Raw genomic sequence first — 15,899 nt, 5'->3', positions numbered from 1 at the left:
GTTTTTAAGAAATAGAGAAAACCAGTTTAACTATCTATTCAATCGGATTTTTAGTTCCAACCAATACTTCAATCTAACAACATTGTGTACAGAAGTTGATTCAAACTTCTCTTACAAGTCACTCAATGCGCTTCTTCATATTCAAACTTACCAACTCCAAGAAGAGCTGCTTCAGATTCGAACTTAAGAGGGCAACTCTGGCACCATTATGGATATGATTTGAAAGCTGTAGGTATCAACGGCTGTTTGCCTTTCTAAAATTGGCACCAGAAAGAATGTACAATCACGTACGGAAAATATGGGCCTCTGTTATAACAGTATAAACCACTGTAATTAATTATTGAAAAAGAAAAGAAATTCTAGTGGTGATTTCATAAATATGTTATGGATGCAGCTTGAATTTTCCCCACAATATGTCAAAATAGTAAGTATATAACTTACAGGAAAGCAGCACTGCACTGGAAACTTGAAATTAAAAACCCAAAGCTGAAAGCCAATGAAGATTGTAAATCCAAGTTCAGCATTCACCAAAACTGCTTTGAAAAGTCACTTCTCAACGAACTCCAACCTCACAATATGGTTCAACAAATACTTAGACAAATCCAGCGTCTCCTCTTGGAACTCAATCATCGCCGACTTAGCTCGCGCTGGCGACTCTACCCAAGCTCTCAAAGCCTTCCATTCAATGCGCAAGCTTTCTCTTAAACCGAACCGATCCACTTTCCCTTGCACTATCAAGGCTTGCTCCGCTTTGCTTGATCTTTATTCCGGAAAACAAACCCATCAACAAGCTTTAATCTTTGGCTATCACTCTGACCTCTTTGTATCCTCAGCTCTCATTGATATGTACTCAAAATGTGGCCAACTCAGAGATGCCCGAATCTTATTTGATCAAATTCCTCAACCAAATATCGTGTCTTGGACTTCTATGATTACAGGATATGTCCAGAACAATAATCCCCGTCAAGCTTTATTGCTTTTCAAGGAATTGTTGATTCAGGAAAGTGAAAATGATAGAGATGTTGCAAACGAACACGTTTTTGTTGATTCAGTAGCTATTGTTTCTGTCCTTTCGGCTTGTTCTCGTGTTCCTATAAAAGGAGCAAGTGAAGGGGTTCATGGAATGGTCATAAAGAAGGGATTTGATGGAGAAGTGGGTGTTGGAAATACATTGCTGGATGCATATGCTAAAAGAGGGGATGTGGATCTGTCTAGGAAAGTGTTTGATTCGATGGTTGAGAAGGATGAGATTTCTTGGAATTCTATGATTTCTGTTTATGCACTAAATGGATTGTCTAATGAGGCTTTGGAGGCTTTCTATGGGATGGTAAGGGATAATAATGTCAATTACAATGTCATTACACTTTCTTCTGTGCTGTTAGCTTGTGCTCATTCTGGTGCTTTGCAAGTCGGCAAGTGTGTGCATGACCAGGTACTATTACAGTTTCTTTACTTTCCCTAATATAGTTAATCTCTTGGTAGAATTATTTTGTGAAGTGCCAAGTCTTTAATGGGGTCTAGGATTTGTGCTTTTCTACATAGGTTATAAAGATGGATTTGGAGAATAATGTGATAGTGGGAACCTGCATTATTGACATGTATTGCAAATGCGGGAAAGTTGAAATGGCAAGGAAGGTATTTAATTGTCTGAAAGAGAAGAATGTTAGGTCATGGACTGCCCTGATTGCTGGTTATGGAATGCATGGCCGTGCCAAAGAAGCTTTGGAGGTCTTCTACAAGATGATAAGTGATGGGGTCACACCAAATTACATAACTTTTGTGTCAGTTCTTGCAGCTTGTAGCCATGCAGGTCTGGTACAAGAGGGTTGGGATTGTTTTAATGCAATGAAGGAAGAATTCAAAGTAGAACCTGGGTTGGAACATTATAGTTGCATGGTTGATCTTCTCGGACGAGCTGGACATCTCAACCATGCGTACAACTTGATCAAGCAAATGAAGGTAACACCTGATTTTGTAATCTGGGGCTCACTTCTCGCGGCTTGTAGGATTCACAAGAATGTGGAGCTTGCAGAGATTTCTGCCAATAAGTTGTTTGAATTAGACTCGAATAATTGCGGGTACTATGTCTTACTTTCTAACATATACGCTGATGCTGGAAGGTGGGAAGACGTAGAGAGAATGAGAATTCTTATGAAGGATCGTGGGTTGGTTAAACATCCAGGATTCAGTTTGGTTGAACTGAAAGGGAGGATACATGTTTTCTTGGTTGGAGATAAAGAGCATCCTCAACATAAGAAAATATACGAGCATCTGGAAGATCTATATGTGAAGCTGCAAGGAGTTGGTTATACACCCAAGTTGACATCAGTTCTCTATGATGTTGATGAGGAAGAGAAAGGATTGACATTGCGGGTTCATAGTGAGAAGTTGGCGGTTGTGTTTGCAATAATGCATACGGTTCCTGGTGCAACAATCCATGTTATTAAGAATCTTAGGATTTGTGGGGACTGTCATACCTTCATTAAGTTGATTTCAAAGATTGTTGACCGGGAAATTGTTGTAAGAGATTCAAAACGATTCCATCATTTCAAAGATGGATTCTGTTCCTGTGGAGATTATTGGTGACATATATACATCTTTGACATGGATTGACAAGGTGTTGATGAGGGCTGTCTAAAGGATTTGGGATGTAAGAAATTTGAGTCCAAAGTGTGAAAAGAGAGCCGACTGTTGAGATGCTCCATTCCATCCTAAGGAGGAGTGATATGAAGGGATGCATGCATCAGTACCTTCTAACAGTACAGATTGAGCAGAGTTAGATGGTTGATGGATGAATTGTGAGAGAAGAGTAAGTATTTTATTTTCAGATACATACAGCTAGACAAATACAATTCGATTCTAATTCCAAAACAAGAAGAAACCAAGCATCTGCCGGCGGCAGGTAATAATAATAAATCATCATTCTTTGGAGTTAAAGCTATGTTATGGTTTGTACTGTTACATTAATGCTCAACTAACAATTTCTTTTAAGTGAAGTGGTAAGATAACAGCTGCTGAATTTGGAATCCTTCTTTAATGAATCAATATAAATACTTATACCAGTTGCAGTTTTCAGTGTTTTAATAGGCCTGCAAAACCTTCTCATTGGATTGGTTGCGAGTGTGGAAAACTTTTGGTCTTATTGATAGTTAGAGGTGAAATTTCACTTATTTTTTTCTGGCCTTGGTTTAAAGCTTTTTGGTTAAAATGTCAAATGTTTTTGTAATCTTCACAAATTCGAAATTTAATTCTTAATATTTTTTTTATAAATAACTAAAATATGACATATTGAACTTAAATTTTACAAAATAATCTTTAACAATTTAAACTAAAATTTGAAACTGAAAGGTAAGAGGATTAAACTCCTAAAAATAAAAATACAAAAATTAAATTTCAAATTTACAAAAAGTATAAGGACTTGTCACGTATTTTAACCAAAAATCTTAATTGGATGGAAGGAAACATTGATTTCTCTATGAATCACTTTACCGTAGAAAGAGAGGCCTCTAAGCTGATTTGCACCGAGGAGACAGTATGTGAAGATTTGTGAATCAATTTTACTCATTTATTAAAAGTATAGGTAAATAAACAGTCAGTTTAATATAAAAATTTAGATTCACTGATTTGTCATCGACTCAATTCACTTACTGAAATCAAAATCTTGTAATAATATATATGAATAAATAAATTTTTAAAAGGCTTCGAAAATTTAGAATACAAAAGTTGCAGACAGCTTCTCCACAAGGGTTCATCCACCATATTCCACAAAAATCCTTAAAATGAGCTTCTCTTCTCTTCCCTAACCTTTCCTGGAAAGGAAGGCAGGCAGGCTATGCTGAGGTGAGGGGAGTATGCCCATAAATAACTAAAGAATCGATCTATCAAACCAAATATACAGACAGCAAATGCATCTCCAACGCTTTACCTTATTTCTTATTATTATTAACTGTTATTATTATTATGATTACTGATGTCTTGATGAATATGCTTGAAGAAATCAACAACAGTTTCAAGCAATGTTGATCGTGAAGGAGACATAGGGATGGGCGTCAGTGTCACCTCCTAAACCAGCCATTGCTCCACCTTCATCTTCAGTCTTCCAGTATGTACTGCATTTTTTGTTTAAGGAGAGGATTAGATCAATGTCAAATCAGGGGATCAATCTAAGGGTATAACTTTAGTAAACCAATCTACCTAGGCAACTGTTTTCAGGACTTCACAATGATTTTGCACTATCACCTATTACCTCGGTATCTTCAGGATTTGCATGCATGCATGCCCATTGTTATTCATGTACACACAAACTGAGAAAACGCACTATGTGTATTATAACTCATTTCAACAAAATTTCCAGTTGAGCGGATAGATTAGCAAAATGTAGCCATGACAGCTGCCTGACCCATGTTTCAACATTTTTACAGCATACACACACCAAAAATAAAAATAGAGGCCTTTTACACTTGCCTGTTTGCACTATCACATAACCCTTCCAGGATGCTCCGCACTTTCTTCTCACCCTTTACAGATGGGGATAGAACACAGGCCTGATATCAGTTAAAAACCAGCAGTCAGACACATCTACCAAATGTTGATTCAGAAACAACAAAAAAAATCAACGAGTTCACAATTACCAAGAAAGATGGTGGTAAACCATATCTCAGAATGCTCTCTGCAAAGACGCGTACAGCACAAAAGTGCATCCAGGAGCTGAAAACCTACAGGCAAGCAACTTTTCAAAAAAACAGTTCAAAACTTAGAAAGACTCGAGAATATCAAAGGAAATGGAAAATACACAATACCTCTCCATAACTAGCATAGCACCATTGCAAAAGAGAGCTTCGCAACATATCTTGGTCTTGTACCAATTTTTCTAGTTCCTGCTTTCGGCTCTCTTGTGCTTCTGGACTATATTCAAAATCACGAACCTGAATGGCATCAAAAGAAATGCACCAGAAAGATGGGAATATAATATCCTCCAAAAAAGTTATTTTATTTTTTAAATTTAAGATTACGTACTCCATACATGGAATGGCCAAAAACTAGTACTCGTATAGAAAAAAACAACTATTGAATGTACTCACTTGGAAGCCTCTTTCACGTGCACTAGTTCTGAAATTGTCTGCAACACGACCAAATAATGTAACAGTGTAGAGAGCATATTCATTATCTTCATACAACTTCTTGGAGGACCTAGGGACCTGAAAATGCATTGCTTTGTTACAAAGAATGACTTCAACATACAATAATTAAGTTTAATAGCTACAAGTTTGCCGATACAAAGAGTGAATGCCACAATCAATATGAGAAATAGTTCTAGATAAGAAGCTAAAACCTATGCTACTCGGACTTGAGTGTGAGTGTCGGATACAAGTATGTATAGGACATGGGTGTAATTAGATTTGTATTTGGAGAATCCTGGAGGATCATATCCTCGTGTTCATGCGTTGGACATGAGTATCGAACACAGGTGCTTCAAGAAGAATGCAGTGTCCGAGCAACATAGGCTAAAACAACTCTTATCATCAATAAAGCTACAAATTTAATCCCCAAAACAAAAACTCTATTTCTTGCATCACTAGCAATAAACTGGAATAACTGGTCCGCATCACAATGTTCAACTCTTCCAGATTGGCATTGTGAAAAGAAAATCAGGGCCAAAAAACAGAATTGGCTGCGATACGACGTGCGATTGAAGAATTGCCACATGCAATCTAGCTAGGCAGATCTTGTGGCTACCTAGCATAAATTGCACACGACAATTCTTCAAGGCACGTCTTATTGCAGCCAATATTGTTTCTTGACCCTGATTTCCTGTTCCTTGACCTCTGATTTGTCTAACCATGGCTTAAAAGGCAAACCCAACCGTAAACACTAGAATCTAGTTAGGTTCTCATACCAAAATTAATGTGGTTTAGGGAGAAAACAACAGTAATCAAAAGAAATAAGGCTGGAAAATGAGCTAGAAAGAAGTTGGAACTCTAGAAAAGATAGGGAGTTTATCACTTTTTAATTTAAAGAAAATAATAAGAACAAAAATAATAAAGTTATTGGCTGTAAAGCTTACTGCTTATATATACTAGGTTTTCTTGCACGTAAAGTTACTAAGCTTTCTTGTAAAGAAAACTTTGTTCATAGCCCAAGATTTAAATTCTAAAAATAACTAACAATCCTAGCCGTCTGTCATATGTTAATGAAAAAAATAATAAATAAATAAAAGGCTCCTGCACCACAGATGCTTCAAAAATATCACAAGAATAACTGCTCTGGTAGGTAGCATTTTATATAGCAAGCGGCTATGAATTGACAGCTAGAGTTAGCACTTTGAGCCAAGAATGATATTGCTTTACCACATAGGTAGTCAATGTTTCGTAACTTGACAGCCAATCCTTCTGAGAATACTTAGGAACAACTGCAAGGAGAGTCACCAGGTGTTCCGAAGTAATGATATCCTCAGGCTTCACTAGATTAGATAGATCACGAACAGCCAAGCTAAAATAGGCAGAAATAAATCAGCTATTCAACCAAAACATTCTGGCATATGCAACAATCAAGTGAAGCAGTAGTCACACCTTCCACTTTGCTTTCGGTTGATGGCATTAAGCTGCCCGCGCACATTGTTATACTCAGCAACACGAACCTAACATAATAAACAACACTTTAAGGCCCAAATGCCCATTCAACCTATTCGAGTAAAAAACCAACATGCATTAAGGTGTATAAATAAGAAAATCCAGAAATGGAATTACTACCTTGAGATCATCCTCAATCTTTGCCACTTGAGTGTGAATACCATCAACAATCTCCCTCAAAGGGGACATAGTTGGGTACTTTGCTTCATCCCAAACAAACCTGCCATCAAATCACCAAAACCAAGTTCAATCGAAACCCATCATCCATAATACCCTATCAGATTCATAACGAATGCCACATCCATTTATTGAAGTTAGGAATGATTTTACCTGGTTAGATAAGAATCAACGGGCACTCCATCAACAGTGAGAGCATTGATTTCCAAGCCAGATACCCTCTCCAGTTCCTCGATCTGCCTCCTGATCTTGTGGGAAACTCCTTCGATAAAGGTATTGGACTGCACATACATCGAAATCACCAAAAGAAAAGGAGGAAATAAAAGATCAAAAATCAAAACCAAATCAAGAGTGCCTAAATCAGAAGTTGATAAAAATTAATCTGAGGGCTTCGGTGTAATCATTAGAAAAAGAACAGATCTAAGGTAGACAAGAATTCGGCGAAGAAAAAGCAGAAAGAAAATAAATTGACGAAGAATTGAATGAGTAAAAAGAGGGAAATTACTTTCAAGAGATCATCACTGAGAGCAAGTAGGGAATCAAGAGTTCCAACACGGAGATTGGACATATTGAACTGCAATCAAAAGAGAAGGATTAGGAAATCAGATCTAATTGGGGAGGAGAGGAACAGAAAAGAAACAAGATAGATAGATACTCGGTAGAGAGGAGTGTCGAAGGAATGCTTGGAGATTTGATCCTGTAAGTTATTCCAAAGAGTGGAGGCTGAGTTCTGAACCGGAAGAGACACCACCCAGTATCTGCTCGCCATTGATGACACAAAGGAAAAAATAATACAAAACAGAGAAACACAAAGACAGAGATTGAGGTCCAAAGGTCGCTTCTCGTGGCTACGGCAATAATAGGCCAAGGTAAGGAAGTATCATAAAATCCACTATTATTTCTTCTTTTACTTCCACTTCCACTTTCTCTCTCTTTTTCTTTTTTCTTTCTCTTATTTTATTACGATAAAAAAACCTATTTCTATTATTATTCAAAATAATTTTAAAATTTCAATTAAGTCCCTCTCATCTTTTTACGAAACATATATATTATTAATATATTAGCCGACAATGTTGACATGGCCATTAAAAGTCACTAAATTAGCAATTGAATGCTAACATGACAATTCATGTCCATGCCGATTCAAAATTCAAAAGAAAATAAAAAAATTCAAGTTTAGAACGAATTGAACAAATGATTGTCCATGTTCATTCATCCATTTGTCTAGAATAATCTTAAAATTATAAAAAGAAAAGAAAATATCAAATTTATTATAAAAATAAGGGTAAATTATAAAAATAGTCACCTCACTATGCTTTTTGTTCTATTTTGGTCACCCAACTATTATTATTTTTAATATAGTCACTCAACTTTTAAAATTAAATATTTTAGTCACTCTTTGTGAGATGAGTGAAGAAAAGTGACGTGGGCTTCTTTTAATTAGCTTAATAATAATTTATCCTTTAATATATCCTAAATCTAAAAAATTCAACAAACTCAACCCTCAATTAAAAAAAATTATCATTTTAATTCGAATTTTAAAATTCAATATAACTCTAATTCAAAAGGGAAAATATTAAAAAAATTCATACTACAAACCAACTTTAATTTTGTAGTTTGCTCTCCTCAGACCCAACTTCTATATCACCAAAGGGAAAATGCAGACAAAAAGTCAACACCATGTTGACTACCATTAATAAAAAAAACATTATGGTAATCAAACTAGAAAACCCAAAATCTCATCTCCAAAAAGGAGGGTTAGAAGAAAACTAAAACCATAAAACTCTATTTAACTTTATGAACTATATTTTGTTGCTTTCATTCATAATCATGAGTTTTTGCCTTCTTACCTTCAAGGTCTTGATCCCCCACCATTGTTTACACCTTTTTCAAAATTCATTTTGTAAACTATAAACAACTTTATTTATTATTTTAAAATATATTTTAACTTTTAGAATTAGAATTTTATAAATGTTAAAAGGTTAAGTTTATTAATTTTGTTTAGAATTAGAACTAAAATGACAAATTGTATAAATATTGAGGGCTAAATTTATTGAATTTTGTAGATTTAGGATCTAATTGATAGAATGTGTAAATATTGGAGGGCTAAATTTGTTATTTGGCCAATAAAAAGGTAACTAAAATATTTAATTTCAAAAGTTGAGTGACTAAATCAAAAAAATTAATAGTTGAGTGATCAAAATAGAACTAAGGGCATAGTTGGATGACTATTTGTATAGTTTACCCAAAATATAAAAATATAATTATTGAGAAATGCTGGATTTTCACACCAAACTACTAGAATTCTTTCAGACAAATCAAAATCCAGGACTGGTTGGGACAAAACCAAAAGCCCGTGTGTTTTTATTTTTATATAAATATTATAACTTTAGAAAATTCATGTTTTAAAGGTGATTTTAAATTTGAATTTTTAAAATATTTTTTTCGTATGTTTTCGAACTCAACGACCTTTAACTACCATGTTAGTATTGCCATTATTTCTAGTGGTCAACGTTGGTAAAGGGTTTTATTGATCAAAATTGTCAGTTCAAGAGCTTAATTAGGTGTAAAAAGCTGGGAGGGGCTGAATTGATTTTTTTCTTTAAAGTTTTTCTAAGACTTTTGAGACTATTAAACATCATGATCAACATCAAGCAATTTATTTATTTAACTTTATATATCAATTAATTTCAATGGGACAAGAGATGTATCGATACATAACCTTTTATTAGGTGCTGATAAAAAAATAACACTCTTTATTAGATAAATTACCAATTGTCTCTTATTTTGATATCTGAAAAAATACCAATACTATTAGTTATCAAGAAATATTGTGGATCTTACTGCACTCAAATATAATTATGGTTAAAGAGGTTTGCAAAACGAAGTAAAAGATTCACACAATCGTGAAGGTACACTCTTCTAATCATAATTGGATCTTGTCTAGTCCTAGGCTTTTTGAACTTCAATTATTTTTGGGGTAATACGAAAATAGTGTCTTGTATGCATAATCTCCCTTGGCTCATGGCAGAAGATTTTAATGAGATTTTGCCCCCCCATGACCAGAGTGGTCTACCCCTATCCCTAGTGAGATTTAGGACTTTCTATGATTGCCATTTAATGGATTGGCCTTTAGGGGGTCGAACCTTAAAAATCCTCCGAATTTAATGCAATAGAGACTCGCTATGTTTTTGCTAACTCCTAGTAGTGGTGGTAGTTACGCATTTACATAGACTTGGATTGGATGTCTGTCATATTTTACTCAACCTTAACCTTAAAAAGTGGGCTTGTATTAGATTTTAAAGATGGGGATAAAGCATCCAATATGGTTTCTATACCTACCAAAACCAAAGCATGGTTCTTGCCATGAGGCGTTTATTTCACGTTTTAAGGAATGAAATCATAACACTTTTAGAAATGTGTTTTAAAAAGAAGAAACGGATCATTAAGGAAACACTTGAGTTAAGCCCAAATGAATCCCTTTACTAGTTACAAACAACACTCATTAAAGAAGTGGAAGAACTATGCAAGCTCAAATATTTAATGGATGGAGGGTTAGTTTAACATTGCTTTTGAAGAGTATTTTTAAAAAGTGACGTAGAAAAATGCTTTTAAGAAATATTTTTGAAAAGTTTGGTCTAAGATTTAAGTTGTACAAGCCCAATTTTTAGCCCAAAACCCAATTAACCCTAAACTAAACAAAAACAATTATAACCCAGCAAACCTCAGCCCAATAACCTACCCAAACCCGAATAGCCCAATAACAAACCCAAAAATAAACCCAACAGCCTAACCCAATTACAAACCAAAGCCCAAAGCAGCAACCCAATACCCAACTAAACCAGACCCAACAACCCACTAACCCGAGGCCCAATAATAAAAAATCTGCCTAGGGTTTCAGAAAAGAAACCCTAGCGCCGCACCTAGGCACTGCCGCCCCTCTGACTTTTGGTCTTCTGCCACTGCCGCCACGTCACGTCACCACCGCCCCGGTCACGTCGCCACCCCCACTTGCGCCATTACCTGCAAAGAAGAGAACAAGCAAACAAAGAACGCAGGCAGTTGAAAATCGGCTATAAAAGCCAACAAAAATGTAACTTTGTTTCGTCGGCTAGCGATTTTTGTAACACGAAATAGAGATTGGCTAAAAGAAAATAAAACACAAATCATTCAAGGTGATTTCACCATATTATTTCTCTGTTTCTTGTTCCTCTTTTCGCAAAGTTTTTTTTTTATTTTTTTTATTTTATTTTGATTTTATTTCCTTAAGAAAATAAAAAAAAGGGGGAAGAAAACTTTACCTGCGCCGTGCCGGAGGAGGAGAAGGCGAGGGGTTTCGGCCCATTTTCGAGTCTTTGGCTCCCCCTTTTTACGAACTTCAACCCCAGATCCGTGGCCTAGGAGCAATAGGCTTCAAAGAGGGACCAAAAAGGCCCGATTTTGGGCCTCCGGCCGCCACACACGGTGGCGTTACGGCGGAGACTGCCGGAACCCATGGCCGAATCCTGGCCGGAGATTTGAGAGAAAAAGGGGGGGTGGCTCTGTTTTTTTTTCCTGAAAACTGAAAGAAATGAAATGTTTCAAAATTTTTTTGTTTTAAATAGAGGTCACGAAACGACGCCGTTTTGAGGCCCTTAACCCATGATGACTCGACCCGAGGGAGGATCCGTGTTCGACTTTTGGGTTATTTGCAATGGGTCCCTCCGATTTTGTGGCACTTTCAGGGAAGTTTTCTGCACTTTTGCAATTTGGCCACAAAGTTTTGTTTTTCTCTCAATTTGGCCCACTGTTGCGCTGCGTTTTGAGGCGGTTGGGTTATTTGCCTATTTGATCCCTTCGCTTTTGGCGCGCTTTGTAATTTAGTCCCTTTTATTTTGAATTCGCCCAGTATTTTTGTTTCTATTTTGATTTAGTCCTTTTTCTGTAATATTATTATTATTATTATTATTTTGTTATTATTATTTTTATCATTTTTATTATTATTTATATTATTGTTACTTATCATATTATTATTATTATATAGTAGCCTATATATACATGTACATACATTTTTTCTAACTTATCTAATACATATATAAATATTTTTATTATAAACATATCTATACGTATGCATATCTATATATTTTTCTTTCACGAATATGTATATACTTATTCATATATATATAATTTTATATATTAAAGTATGTATATATATATGTATATTTTATATTTTATTTTATATATTTTTATAATCCACATATATATCTCCCTTAAAATGTACATACACATGTTTCTATAACGTATATACTTATATTTTATATATATTTTGCATTTTATAATCTATATGCATATACATGTAGATATTTATATTTTTATATCTCATAATATATATATCTTTCATATTTCCATAATTTTATGTATATACATACGTGTATATTTCCTTATATGTACATACAAATTTTTTATATATTTTATAATTTTCATTTATTTTATTTTTATGTTCATTCATGTATTTATTTATATATCCATTTTATGCTTTAGTGTATTTATTTATTTATTTGCCATGGTATATGTATGATTGGTTTATTTTATTATTCGCTTTTGTTCATTTTTTTATTCACATTATCATATCTATTATTCCATTATGCATATAAATATCCTATTTCAAAAAGGAAAATATTTCAAATTAAGGCAATATTTAGCGTTTGGAAATTCGAGAAAACACGCCCTAAGGTGCTGGGTGTCGATTTTTCTCGTTCAACCAAAGGGCTTAATATCCTTTTAAAAATTTTAAAATAAGGCAATGTTTTGCTTTTGGAAATTCGAGAAAACATGCCCTAAGGTGCTGGGTGTCGATTTTTCTCGTTCAACCAAATGGCTAAATATCCTTTTAAAAAAATTTCAAAATAAGGCAATGTTTTGCGTTTGGAAATTCGAGATAATATGCCCTAAGGTGCTGGGTGTCGATTTTTCTCGTTCAACCAAATAGCTAAATATCCTTTCAAAAATTACAAAATAAGGCAATGTTTTGTGTTTGGAAATTCGAGGAACGTGCCCTAAGGTGCTGGGTTTCGATTTCTCGTTTAACCAAATTGCCAAATATCCTCTTGGATTTTAATCTATGCTATTCGAGTTTTTTTAAGGATCGTATTTTAAATTTCTTTAAAGTTTTCAGTTTTTCGACACTAAGACATTAAATAATCAACTAGGTACCAATTTTGGGCGTATCGAGGGTGCTAATCCTTCCTCGTGCGTAACCGACTCCTGAACCCGTTTTTCTGAATTTCGTGGACCAAACTTGTTGTTTTAATAAAATCAAATCATTTTGTTAAAAACAACCACTTTTCGAGGTAATCCGATCACACCTCATCAAAAAGGATCGGTGGCGACTCCCATTTTCATTTTTCATTTTCATCAAAAAAATGGTGTCAACATAAGTGTTTAGTATTGCTGTCAAAAAGTGCTTTTGAGAAATAAAATATCTATTTTAGACATGGTATTATAAAGTGACAAATATGCATTTAAATAATGTTCAAATTAGTTAATATTATGATATTTTAGCAATAATATAAAAATAAATTATTATAAATTATTATAACTTATTGTTAATATTTTAATATATGAAATATAAAATTTAAATATTTCTTAGTAATTAATATTAATTATTTACAAAATTTAATTAGAATATATAAACTATATTTTAAATATTTAAATATAACCATTAAATCTACTTAGAAGAGTATTTGGGCTTCGCGAGGTTTATCAATGGACAATTTAGGCTGGAGGGTTGGTACAGGGAAAAAGATATCCATTTTTATGCATACATGGTTACCAGGTTCCAATTATCACAGATTAAATCATAACTCTTCCAATACTAATATGTCTGTAGTTGCGAAACTAATAGATAATGTCAACAGAGAGTGGAATAAAGAGCTTATCATCAATACGTTCTCGGCAGCAGATGTGGCCAGGATTTTACAGATTCCCTTGGCAACAGAGCGACATGATGACATAGTGGTGTGGAGGGGTGAGCCTTCAGGCGAGTTCTCCATCCGCAGCGCCTATAAACTATTACATAGAAGTAATTTTGATCCTACTTTAGATAAGTTATAGGCCACTTCAAAAAACTTTTACAAAAAACTCTAGAGCCTAAAGCGTTCTACTAAATTGAAAATTATAATATGGATATCAAAGAATTTCATCCCGACTCTTGTGAACTTAAATCACAAAGGAATGGTGTCTAACATGGGCTACCCCAAATGCAATAGAGAAATCAAAACTATGGATCATACTTTCCAAATATGTCCTGTTTCAGTGGAAGTTTGGTCTCTATTAGGGATGCAATGGATCTTACAAAAACCAGACTTTGATAGTTTTACATGGCTTATCTGGGTCTTTGAAGAGAGCTCACTGTATCAAAGGAGGTTGTTTTGTTGTGCTCTTTGGGCCCTCTAGACGGATAGAAACAAAATATTGCATGAAGGAAAGACCCACTCTGCAAGGGAGATCTCTAGATTCATATATAGCTACATAAAAGAAATGGACAGTTTAGAAGGAAGTGGACTTACAAGAAATGCTGAAATAACGACCTGGGTACCCCCATCTGCACAACCATAAAGATCAATTTTGATGGAGCGTTTCACAAGCAAAGATCTTAATCGACATCCGAAGTAGTAGCAAGGAATGGGGAGGGTTGGGTCTGCTTTTGCAGCAGAGGCCTTGGCATATTTATGTGCGATTCAAACATGAATAGAGATGGGTTTATCAGAAACAATAATAGAAGGGGAGGCGCTTTCAATAATAATAAAAATGCCAGAATTATATTATGGGCAATTTAGAAATCGTTGTATATATACGAAATATTCACCTTATTGCGGAACATTTTTTGTGGGTTCACTTCAAACACATTAAAAAGGAAGTAAATCGCTTGGCACATACCATAGCTACGGAGAGTTTAAAAAGGGAAGAATAAGAATACCTGAATGGAACGGTCCCTGGCTTCGTTTCGCGACGGATGGAAGAAGAATGGCTGTGAGAACCTGACTAAACATGTAACAACCCATTTTTAGTGAAGTCGGAATAGTGGTTTTGGGACCACAAATCCGAGTTTGGAAGAAAATTTATTTTAATATTATTTTATGGTCTATCGTATGATAGGAATATCGTATAAATTTTTTTTAAGAAAACTTTATTGATTACATGTCTAATTAGATGGAAATGACCAAATTGCATAAAATGCAAAAATTAAGTTCTAGTAGGTATACGTATCAAATAGCTATGGAATTCAAAATTGGAGGTCCTTATATAGAAAATAGACCATTAAGAGGAGTTAGCGAGATAAGTATGATTAGTCATCAATGGAAAATTAAATAAAGAAAATGATTAAATTGGAAAGTAAAAGAGAAAAGACGATAAATAATAAAATAAACTAAAATATCATCATTTTATCATATTTCCCAAATTAAAGACATGGAAACCCTAGTTATGGGTGTTAAGCTCAAGCAAAATATTTTGGCTTAATTAGGTTGTATTATTGTCTCGTTTTAATAATTTTATATTTTCGAGATCGTAATAACTTAATTTAGCTATCTCGGGATTAATTTGTAAAGTTATCAAAGTACTAGGGTTTTCCATGGATGAATATAGTTGAATTATGATGTTTTATGGTAGAAAATGAAAGGTTATTGATAGATAAATAACTTTTGTAAGGAGAATTTTGATGAAATTATGATTTAGGGACTAAATTAAAAGATGTAAAATTCATGGAAAAATTCTAAATTTTGTGAAATACATGGGCTGTTATTATGATATATGAAAATTAGTTAGGTTTGGAATAAGGATTAAATTGTATGAATTTCATTTTCCGAGCCTAGAGACAAAATTATAATTAATTAAAAGTATAGGGGCAAAATGGTAATTTTTTCAAAGATGTGAATTGGATTGAATTGAATATAAATTTATGTTAAATTCATTTATATAGATCTGGATAGATCAAATACGGAGGTAGATCGGGGAAAAGAGGAAGTAACAGATTAGTAGTTTTTGTGTATACGAACATTGTCGAGGTAAGTTCATGCAACTAAATTGTATATTTATATGTTTGAATTGAATTGT

The 15,899-nt window shown here is 34.2% G+C and overlaps 2 protein-coding genes and 1 long non-coding RNA gene across 3 annotated transcripts; 1 reads left to right on the top strand and 2 right to left on the bottom strand.

The window, feature by feature from the left end:
* Window positions 1–14: 14 nt before the first annotated feature.
* On the bottom strand, window positions 15–554 carry LOC105779776 (uncharacterized). Its single transcript, XR_001129130.2, has 2 exons — window positions 442–554; window positions 15–306 (listed from the first exon to the last, which is right to left on the bottom strand). It is a non-coding gene; the product is annotated as an uncharacterized LOC105779776 (long non-coding RNA).
* Window positions 331–3,248, top strand: LOC105779775 (pentatricopeptide repeat-containing protein At3g26782, mitochondrial). Its single transcript, XM_012603698.2, has 2 exons — window positions 331–1,432; window positions 1,543–3,248. The coding sequence occupies exons 1-2, from the start codon at window positions 497–499 to the stop codon at window positions 2,584–2,586; spliced, it is 1,980 nt and encodes a 659-aa protein (XP_012459152.1). The 5' UTR covers window positions 331–496; the 3' UTR covers window positions 2,587–3,248.
* Window positions 3,249–3,644: 396 nt separating this feature from the next.
* On the bottom strand, window positions 3,645–7,740 carry LOC105780269 (V-type proton ATPase subunit C). Its single transcript, XM_012604495.1, has 11 exons — window positions 7,462–7,740; window positions 7,312–7,380; window positions 6,960–7,087; window positions 6,750–6,849; window positions 6,570–6,637; window positions 6,348–6,489; window positions 5,082–5,198; window positions 4,800–4,925; window positions 4,632–4,715; window positions 4,465–4,544; window positions 3,645–4,109 (listed from the first exon to the last, which is right to left on the bottom strand). The coding sequence occupies exons 1-11, from the start codon at window positions 7,573–7,575 to the stop codon at window positions 4,010–4,012; spliced, it is 1,128 nt and encodes a 375-aa protein (XP_012459949.1). The 5' UTR covers window positions 7,576–7,740; the 3' UTR covers window positions 3,645–4,009.
* Between the last annotated feature and the right edge of the window lie 8,159 nt (window positions 7,741–15,899).

The sequence above is a fragment of the Gossypium raimondii genome, chromosome 4 (assembly GCF_025698545.1).
Source record: "Gossypium raimondii isolate GPD5lz chromosome 4, ASM2569854v1, whole genome shotgun sequence".
NCBI classification, from domain to species: domain Eukaryota; kingdom Viridiplantae; phylum Streptophyta; class Magnoliopsida; order Malvales; family Malvaceae; genus Gossypium; species Gossypium raimondii.
The sequence above is the reverse complement of the archived record's forward strand: the minus strand, read 5'-3'. Positions and strand labels throughout refer to the sequence as shown.

Coding starts and splice junctions, on each gene's coding strand:
- LOC105779775 (XM_012603698.2), top strand. CDS start 497: ATGAAGATTGTAAATCCAAGTTCAGCATTCACCAAAACTGCTTTGAAA. Junction 1,433..1,542: donor GCAAGTGTGTGCATGACCAG/GTACTATTACAG, acceptor TTTTCTACATAG/GTTATAAAGATGGATTTGGA.
- LOC105780269 (XM_012604495.1), bottom strand. CDS start 7,575: ATGGCGAGCAGATACTGGGTGGTGTCTCTTCCGGTTCAGAACTCAGCC. Junction 7,088..7,311: donor TCAGTGATGATCTCTTGAAA/GTAATTTCCCTC, acceptor ATGTATGTGCAG/TCCAATACCTTTATCGAAGG. Junction 4,926..5,081: donor CACGTGAAAGAGGCTTCCAA/GTGAGTACATTC, acceptor GATGCCATTCAG/GTTCGTGATTTTGAATATAG.